Genomic DNA, 10,547 nt, shown 5'->3' on the forward strand with positions numbered 1-10,547 from the left:
CGGACCCAGGGAGAGGCGGGCAGGGGCGCGACGCGGGCGCTCGCCTCCCCGGTACGCGGCGGGGCTGAAGCCCGGCGGGAGCGGCGGAAAGCTCTCCCGGCGACACCGCTTAGGTCTTAACGCTGACACCTGGGGCTAACGATGGCGCTTGGCCGGTACCGGCACGGACAGCCCGCGCTTACAGGCGGCGGGTCTCGACGGGCAGCGTCGGTAAGCGCGTAAACCGGCGTCAGCGTTGGAGCTCAAGACGGCCGGGGGAAGCAGGAATTCCCGACTTCACCACCACGTCACGACGGAGGGGCCAGACTTTAAATTCATTTACAGGCAAGCCCCCCCCCGACGCGGGAGGCGAAGGCGGAGGTGGCGGCGCGGGCAGTTACCGCCAGAGCGGGCCGGGCCCGCGCGAGGCCCCTCACCACAGCCGGGTCTCGACACCACGGCCGACCGTTAGAGGCGGGTTTTTCAAACTGAAAACGGCAGTACGGCAACTGAGAGGGGAGGGAAAAAAAAAAAAAAAAAATCCAGACAATTTACTGGCGATTAAAGAGGGCCGAGTATCCGCCCTAAACCAGAATTCGACCTCGGGAAGCAACCGGGCATCGGCTGGAGCAGAGGCGCAGGGCATTAGAGCAAGATTTCTGGGTGTCTTCACCCTCTCTGTGTGGGCTAGGTCTATATTGAAGCACAACACTGGTAACTATAGCATTCTTTAAATGCTCTAAATAAAAATGTGTTACGGACTCTTCGGTCTCTGAGCTAGTAACTGCTTTTCCTCTCAAAACACTCTGTGTATACACACACTCACACACAAATAACTACTGTTGAGGAAATCATTAACGGCATTTATTTCAAAGGCCACAGTTTGGGGTTTTTTGTTTGTTTGTTTTTTAAATACACATCAGCTGACTGTATTAAAGGATGTAGCAGCTTGGAGATCATATAATTCAAAAGGAATTAAACATTAGATACGTAAAAGCCTTCAGTAACTTTTACAACCTGGATGGAAGCATGCATTTTCTGTGTAGTTCTTCAGTAATGTTCAATCTGCTCAAAATGTGTTTGTTTTTTTTTTTAATTCAGTTGAATATGTAATGTTTCATTCTCCAATTCACATAACTAGTTACAGTGACATATGACATTATTTGAACTTAGCCCTCTTAACCAGCTGTAAATAGTTGCTTATTCTCTACACAAGCTGCTACTGCAATAATTATCTTCCTCCCAGCAACTCTCACTCCCAGAAGTCACATCAAACAGATTTTTGTAGAATTTACTAATTAATTTAATTTCTCCCTGGAGAAGATATTCCAATTTAAGGAAAGTAAACCATATATACCACATTAAAACTTTCTTTAGATACAGTCCACATCTAAAGAGTCTAACAACAAGCTTTTAATCCTTTCTACATAATTACAAGTTAGGGGTTTGGCTTTTTTCCTTTAGTGGAATATAGGATACTGTTTTGATCTAGTTTTAAGGCTTAACCAGCAAGAAAAACAACTTCTATATAATCATGCTCCTGTAACCAGAGTTTCGTTCCTTGCTGTGTTTTTAGAGAGAGTGCATAGGACTGTCCTTTAAAGGAATTCTAGTTTCAGATGCAAAACTCTGTGTTCACACAGCAGCAAGCAGTCCTAAGCACGTACAAGTGCTTCTTTCCAATCAACAATATAAACATTCTTTGAACGGACTTTGTGCTGCATTGAGCTACAACTGTTAAGGATACCAGGGACTAAAATAGTGTTAAATATTTGTTAATGTTTAACTCCTAATAATTCAGTTGCCAGTTTCTATTTAGTATTAGCCTTCCTTATTTAGAAGGCAAATAGACTGCACAAAATGGTAACTGGTTTACATTTTCAAAAAGAAAGGATCATAGCTTACAATAGTTATTGTCGCTCCACAGCAAGTACTTTTTATCTCATTGTTTAGACACACCATACTAGTAACATTCTAGCATTCTGTGATTAACATCCTCCTTTACTGATGTCAGCTCCTATATTTAAAACATACATACTGTTCATAATTGTAAACGTTTGAATCCCCCGCAATTATTGAGTGAAGTTGCAACAGCCAACAACATTCTGGCTACCATCTTATGTAACAATCATTAAGTATTGATGCTGGATTTTAAATTAATTACATTGTAATCTACAGTGAATGAAAAGCCCTGCTCAATTCACTCCGGTAATTATGACTGCAATACTAGAGCAGAAAAAAATTTTTTCACCAGACTAAGTATGTGAATGGCTACACACAAAAGTTTTGTCTTAATTTATAGCTGCTACTAATCATTCCACTTATTAAACATTACATCTCGTAATTCAGTTTACAAATGAAACTACAGGGAATCAGAAAAAGCAGTTATCTCTGTTCAGAAAAAATGGAACAAAAAAAATTATTGTGAATGACACTGAAACAGTGATCTATAGGTTTTAAGGGAGGAGTTTGTTGGTTTTTTTTTTAATCAGACCATTGTAACAACACAGTGGTGTCACATTGCATTGACTAAAAGGAGGAAACAATTGTATACACCTCCTAAAAACTGCAGTTAGTAAAGAAGAAATCACATTACAGACCTTCAAGTTTAGTGTTCATCTAACCTTGTTGAAAAACTGAGAGCGTTTGGAAAACATTTAAAAATTAGAATATGCATAGAAAAGTAAGAAGTTACTCCAGTAATTTACAAGAGAACATTGAAAGACATTTCAAGAGTTCACAAGGAAGTACAGCCACAGTATTCTTAGTAAACATTTTCCTTAAATCCACCTCTAGTATTTGATGAGGTGTGGCATAAAACGATTGTACATTAAAATTTTAAGACCTACCCATATTTGCTAATGGTGGGCTCAAACTCTCAGTGTTAGTTCAAAACCAGATGAACTCATGAGGAATTTCTCCACACAAGATTTTTAGTTATCATTAATAGTAATCTTTTCCCAGATGCTACTTCTCAGTTACATCTAAATGTAAAATTGTTAATATTTTAAAAAGCATTGGAGTATTTGCTAATCAACAGGGTGGATTTTTTTGGTCGTTCTCCTCCCCAAATGCTTCAGCATTTTGGGCTAAAAATGCTGCTTCTAAGAGTCATCATATTACATCATTTGCAACTATGAAGAATGTACTGGTATGCCAACATCACTATTTTTACATACCTACTTATAAAATCTCAAATTCCAGGCTATTCCAAAATAATGATGAAACTTTACAAGAGTCACTGTAAATTGTGTATTTACACTATAAACAACTTCTACTACATCTGCAACTTTGCATCAATAGTTTAACATATATATTTTAAAAGCACCCTTACAAAATTATTGCACTGGCATCATAAAAATTCACAGTAAGTTTAACTTCCAGACCTCGGTAAAACAGTGCAAGAGCTTTTCATTGTGCAAGAGCTTTTTATCCAAACATTCCCATTTATTTTTAATAAAATAAAAAAATCCTATATTACATGCTGCAGTGATTTTTCTGTGAATCAGGGTTGGGAGATCTAATTTATGTTTTGAAATGGTGAAAAATACCCACAAAAAAAACTATCCAGTCCAACACTGAAATAGGTGCATTTGGCAGAGATATGGCTCTATGTGTCCATTTTATACAGAGTCCATAATGGTTGCAGAGGTTATTCCACAATGAGAGAATCCTATTGCATTGAGTAGGGAATTCTCTTTCGATAATTTGCAGCACTTCCGCCACTTTTAGAGGCAGTAACTTCGATAGTTGTGTCTTCAACAGATCCTGAAGATAACACATTAAGAAAAGGTTATTCCAAAGTAGTCTTAGAACAAATAGTCATATAAAACTCTAAACTGTTATTTGAAGTCACTCTTAAAAACATTTTTCCTCATGCTTAACAGCCAACTGGGACCCAAATAAAATACCCATGAAGTCAACAGACCATCTCCAATGGTGACCGAGTGTGGATGTCTCAATAAAGGCATAAGAATATAGCATGCAAGTAATATCTCCTCAGGATATTATCACAGCTGCCACTTACTGCCCCAAGTCTTTTTGAGCCAAATACATTATCTGTGCATCTCTTCTGTTTCTTCCTCTGGCTTTTTGAATCAGTAAATTTTTATCTGTCACATTTCCCTATGCCAAATAATCCAACACTTCAATTACATAGCATGTGACAACTCATTGGTCCCTGCTTTGTCTTGGGAGAGGCATTCCCTATGTACCTTTTCCATACCACTTATGACTGTATAGACGTCTAGAATATTTTATACTCTGCATCTCTTTTCAGGCTCAAGGATCCTAATCTACTTGTTATTCCTTTAATATAATTCATTCCATATCTTGATAATTCTCACTCTTCTCACTCACTTCTACTATATAATTTTTAAGATAGGAAATCAGAACAGCATGCACTATTCCATTAATAACTTCAGAAAGTTACTAATGGCAAGAACCAGAAAATTATCTAAGTGACAAAAATGCATAAATAGCTTCTGTAAAGAAACTTCCTTATTAAGGCAACAGTTAATTTTCCAAACACTTGCACTTTTTTTTTTTTTTAATATGAGGTGAAATCTGAAGTTAATGGCTCAGGAAGCAATTCTAACGGCCAGTATATTGGGAATGGGGGTGTAGGGTTTGGGTTTTTTTGGTGGTGGTGGTTTGGTTTTTGGTTGGGGGTTTTTTGGGGTTGTGTTTTTTTTTTTTTTTTTTTGTGGTGGTGCTGTTTTTTCCCCTCCTCTCTCGTGACAATATCTGCCCAAACATGTTTAACCCGTTTGTTTAAGTTCATAAAGATCTCCAGATGGGGAGAGGATTTGGTCAATCAGTAAGGAATGATCTGATTCAGACAGTTGTTTATGAGTAGATACAAAGTACTTCAAATGAGCTTACTTCAAAAGGGAACCCTGAATTATCTTTGGAAGTGCAACCATTTGTTATCCTTTATTTTACCTTGAAAGTAAAAACCACAATGTTCATGTTACAATGTGTAACAACTCTTACACGCTCCCTCTGTCTTGGTTCCTTTTGAATTACAATTAGTAATGCAATTGTACCAAAGTTTGTTTACTGTAGCATTAGAAGCTGCTGTTTACTTGGGAGAGCTTGTAATAAAGCACACTATACATCTGCCTCTACAGTTAATAATAAACCATAGATTATTTCTAATTAGAATCAGTAACATGTAAGATTTGAAATATTAAAAAGACAGTTAAAACTTTCACTACTAGAAGTTTATTACAGCAAAATACACATCTATGTAGGCATATTGAAAGTAGGTCCAGCTACAGAGATAGCATTTTATCTGCTGAACTCAAAACCTATAATTGCCATAATCTTCAGATGAAAAAGGTTAGGCATAGTCATTTAACAAATATAATTTCTTCCCTGCAAATATGGTTCTCTGTCAGTTTTAAACAAGTTCCAGGAAAAAAAAAAAAGAGTCTAAAAAGAGGAGACTGACTCATTTTCAACAGTCTGTTTTCTAATTGCATATATAGTTAATAATAAACTACGTAGCAGTAACAAATCTCTTAAAGCTGTATTGCTGCTGTTCTTACTCCACCTCCTACAAGTTTTCTATTAAGCAATAGTTATCTATATCATATTTCCCTACTGTTAGAACTTCGTCTCAAGAAAGTTCTGTGACTTTCATGAAGGAAGACTATTTCCACATGAACTTTTCTGTAAACCAACAGTAGCTTCAGGATTTAGTTTCAAGGAGCAGCAGAAAAAGCTGACTTTGTACACAGTGAATCAGAACTGCAAAATGTTCAGAATCCTTAAATAGTTCAGACACTTCGTGCAAAATTGTTTTTACAATTCCTTCAGAAAAGGATTTTACATAGTAAAGTGAAAGCTTGACTTCCCCCCCCCCCCCCCCCCCCCCCCCCCATTTTTAAGGCATTAAGCATGCTTTTCTTCCTAAATAAACATGTCACATTAATGAATGCACTAGGGATATTTTGAAAGGCTTGATGATCTTCAATGATGTTTCAAAGTTGGACCTAGACACTTTCTTTGCACACTGGAGAGCAGCACATCTTTTACAGATGACTGAGGTTCACAACAAGTAGTTGAACTATTGATTGCATTTATGAGTTTCAAACTACTAGCTACAACTCTGCCCCTAAGTTAAATACAAGTCAGCATTTCACCTTTTTCGTTGTTGTTCTCCAAGAAAGAAGCATTTCATGTTGCTGAAGAGGGAGCTTCCCCTCACAAGAGCTCATGTGGGTAGTGATTAGTGGCTATTCCATTACCCCATGGTTACTTCTGGCGGCATTTAGAGTTACCGTCAGGACCAGTCCACGATCAGTTCAGAACCGCATGGCTTCCGCGCTTGCGGTCTGACAGACCTCGCACTAAGCCCTCTGCATACCAACTCCATCACACTCGCACACGCTGTACTCCAGCTGGCCTCTTCCATTCTCGGACGTCTACAGGAAGTATCTCCCTGCCTCATCAAATTTGGGCCATCTCTCTCCGTCGGTTTCTAGTATCACCTGAGCTGAGAAACATTCCCCGCAATTAAAAAAAAAAAAAAGCGTCAGCTGCGGGCAAGTGGTTTAACGTAACACGTTTTTATCTCGGGTAAGAGAGTTTTTTCCCAAGTTCCAGCCGAACGTAAGGCCCCCCGCCCGCGGCTTCCCTTCCACCGTCCCCTTTCGCAGGAGGCCCGTCCCGGCGCGGTGGCACGCCCCGGGACCGGCCTCACCGCGGCCCGGGCGGCGGCCTCCCGGCTCTCACCTGCTGGGGGCGGCGGCGGGGCGGCCCCGCGGGCCCCCGGCGCGCTGGAGCTCCAGGTCGGCGGCGGCGGCGCGGGGGCGCGGCGCGGGGGCGAAGGCGGAGGAGAGGCGGAGGCTGAGGCCGTGCACCAGCCCCCGCAGCAGGCTGTCCCCGCGACCCTTGGGCGGCGCCAGCCCCACGTCGTCGCGCAGCTCCTCCGGCGGCACCTCCAGGTTGCCCGCGTACCAGAACACCCACCAGACGAGGCTGAGGAAGATGCCGATGCCGCCCGCGTAGATGAGCAGGTCGGAGAAGAACACGTCGGCGAACACGCCGGCCAGCAGCACCGCCAGGCCCAGCGCGTCGAAGGCCAGCGCCAGCCAGAAGGCGGCCACGCAGCGGCCCAGCCCGCCGGGGGCCGCCATCGCGGGGGAGCGGCGGCGCCACCGCCGCCTCGGGCCGCCCGCACCTGAGGGGAAGGCGGGGCGCGGCGCCGCACCTGAGGGGGACGTCCGGGCCGCGCCCCTCCGCTTGCACCTGCGCGCGGGGCCGCGCCCCCTGGCGGAGGGGCTCTCGCCGCGCCGCGGCGGCCGCTGAGGTGGAAGGCGGGAGCCCCGCCGCCGCCCTCAGGGCTGCCCCGCGGAGCGCCGCCGCCGCCGCTTATCTGAACCCGCTCTAGCGGTGGCTGGCCCTCGTTCGCCGAGGCCCCGTGCCTACAGCTGGGCTCTCCCCGCCGGCCATGTTGGACGCCCCCTGACAGGCCCCTTCCTCCTGCCCCCGACCCGTGGAGGCGGCTGGCGTGGCTGGCTCTTCCAGGCGCTGCTCCACTTCGTGAGAGAGTAGCAGGGACGGGCGTTGAAGATTGGGCTGTAGTGACCGCCAGCACTTTGGAGTTGAGGCGTCCCTTGCAAGCGGTGGTCTCTGCCGTTTCCTCGAGCAGGTGAGCGTGAGAGACGCAGCTGGACCCATTCGACTGTTTCCAGTCGAGGCGGTGTCACCTTCCAAAGGGGGGTGAGGTCTTTGCCTTAGTTTGCTCGGATACCCTAGGAGGGAGGCGCTCCAAAAAAGGTGGTCTTGACATGGGCGTCCGTGTTGTAGACCTCCACACTTGCAAGAGGAGGTAGCTATTAGTAGGCAGCAGAGATTTGCAAGACGGTTATAACGGGCGTCTGCAAAGTCTTATAGACAGTAACTACGTACTTGAGGAGGTTGGCCTAAAAAGGGTAGTTAGAATACAACTTCACACTAACAAGCAGGAAACTAGTTGTGAATGCAAGATGAAAAATCCAGCAAGTAAAACAGTTATGTAAAAGGCAAAATGCGTATTTTAGTTTGCTCTTTTGTCAGTTAATGACCTAGTACGTATCTTTTAACGCTCCCAAGCCCTCAAGCGCAAGAACTATATTTGGCTGTAGGCTCTCTTGCGCATAGTCTCACGAGGCCCTTATATCTAACAGTTTGTTTAATGATGGATAAGCCACGCTGTTCCAGTAACTAGAAATATCAAGCCAATGGAAAGACTGACAGGCCTAAAAGCATATGCAGCTTCCACGTATTTGCGGATGTACAGTATGCCAAGAACGATGCCGCTGAGGAAGACTATTTCTCCAATGACAATGAGTGCTATTGGTTTACTATGATATAACACTTGGTTCACTTACTGCTCCTGCTGAACATTGAGAACCAAGACTAAGTAAAGCCACTTCTTCGTTAATGACTGCCTCTGTAACTGACATTATTCCATGAAAGCTGTCCTTAGGAAACCATAAGCTAAAATCCTCTTAAAAAGAAAAAAAAGTTAAAATCATTCCAAATACTTCAACAATAAAATATCTTTCACTTTGAGACCTCATACCGCTTCTATCTTGAGAATTCTGATACCAAAAAGCCTATACTGCAATTCTTCCTGATTATTTTCAAGTGTCTTTTGGATTTTAAAGTTTAAACCTAGCTTCAGTAAAACACCTATGGTTCTACTTCTGCCTCACATTATGGTGTTAGATAACCTTCTAACTTTTGTCCCTCTCAAAAGTGTAAGAGAAAGACTATAATGTACCAGCTATCCAAGTTTGAGTGAGGTTCATATACGTGCTTAGTTTGGGTGGGTTTATTCCATTAGAATCAGAATAGCTCTTAGGAAGTCAAGCTAATTTTAGCATTACATACTTATCCTGATGGCAGTAGGAATTCTAATAATCATATACAACCCTAAAAGAAATAATCACGACCATTTTGCCTAATGTGAAAATTGATGGAGAAGGCAGATATAATTACAATAGAATAACAGATACTGAAGGAATTTTAAACAGAAATCAGTATTAATAATCTTAACTCAGATTCTTTGGAAAAACAGCTATTTAAGTCATAGTTCTAGCCCTGTGGCATTCTTATTGTGTGCCCCAAACCTACCTCCCCCGGCGCCCAAGATGTAATTAACTCCTACAAAATGAGTTTGTGAACAAGTTTTCTATTATCTTCTCTGCATCCCTCCTGCCAGGGCTTTGGTTTGATAATATTCAGGTATTTGCTTTATTATTAGCTGTTATTCTTCCCGGTAATGCTGAACTTCAGGGCTAATCTGAAAGTGTAAGTTACATTATCACCCACGTCCTACCAAACATGCGTACAAATATAGTGATTTCTATAAGCATGGCAGAAAGCTTACACACCAGCTACAGGCATAAACTAGTCTATGTTTTTTTCTAGACAGATGGTATTTTTCTTCCCTATTTATCTGTCCATGGAAATTCATTTTTCAGCAAGAGCTCAATATTGTTCAGAACATGACACTGCTGAAGTTACTAACACATTGAATATATCTCCATTTGATTCTTTTTTAAAAAAGCACCCAGCTATATAAATCAGAGTAGAAGTTAATGTAGTTTTTAAGTTTTTCCTCTCTTGCAAAAGTAGTTCAGCAGGCTTTTGGGGGGGGGGGCGGGGGCAGGGAAAGAAAGGCACTTTGGCTTCAGTCGAGTAGTAAGTTGCAAGGTACCTGCACTAAGTTGTTTCACTGTAATTTAACACTTACTGCAGTCTTTTGAAAGACTTGCTTCCTAACTCCAGTTTATCTCTGTGAGGAACATGAGTTAGGTCCCACTTTAATACAAATATGGAGAACAAATGAGCAATACAGAATCAATTCTAGTCAAAACAACCACACTGTGTGCTACTAGAGAAAGTATTTTGGTAGTATCTTTATTAAACCCTTCAAATAAAAGCAAAGGCTCCTTGCGGAAGCTTGTCCTTAATCTAAGAGTTTAGTTTAAACTCTTGCAGCAAATTTTAATAAGAAAACAGAACACTTTTTTTTTTTTTTAATTAGAACGTTGATATTTTGAAAGTTATCAACTTCCTCTTCCCTTCTAGCTTCCATATGGCCACTCTGCTTTCAGTACTTCTAAAAAGGACATGAACTCGCTCACATTAATGATACACAAAAAAATTTTGGCTATTACCCCATCTCCACAAAGTACTTAATGCAAGGATACGTGAGCTGTGTAAAGAAAGCACTGTTTAGATATATCTTGACAATTCTGTATTTTAAAATATTATTATTCTACACTCTTAATAAAGTTAACAGACAGATTTTTCTATTAAAAAACCACAGACAAATAGTACTATTGAAAATGTTGCATAAGAATTTAACCAAAGTCCCCTTTTTAAATTCAGAATTATGGGGCTCCTAATAGAACTTGCAGTAATACAGCTTTATTGTAGGGCTGATAATTTTACTAGCCATACTATAAATGGCTTTTATAGTTCATTCCTCCGTTCTTTCCACCTTCAATTTTTAAATACAATAAAGATTGTAAGGTCAAAGATACAGTACCTTAAATTATTCAGAT

General features: G+C 41.9%; 1 protein-coding gene across 1 annotated transcript; it reads right to left on the minus strand.

Moving 5' to 3' along the window:
* Nucleotides 1–821: 821 nt before the first annotated feature.
* LOC115335569 (transmembrane protein 238) lies at nucleotides 822–7,439 on the minus strand. The gene is made up of 2 exons (XM_030001452.2): nucleotides 6,721–7,439; nucleotides 822–3,747 (listed from the first exon to the last, which is right to left on the minus strand). The coding sequence occupies exons 1-2, from the start codon at nucleotides 7,122–7,124 to the stop codon at nucleotides 3,738–3,740; spliced, it is 414 nt and encodes a 137-aa protein (XP_029857312.1). The 5' UTR covers nucleotides 7,125–7,439; the 3' UTR covers nucleotides 822–3,737.
* Between the last annotated feature and the right edge of the window lie 3,108 nt (nucleotides 7,440–10,547).

The sequence above is a fragment of the Aquila chrysaetos genome, chromosome 25 (assembly GCF_900496995.4).
Source record: "Aquila chrysaetos chrysaetos chromosome 25, bAquChr1.4, whole genome shotgun sequence".
Lineage (NCBI taxonomy): Eukaryota > Metazoa > Chordata > Aves > Accipitriformes > Accipitridae > Aquila > Aquila chrysaetos.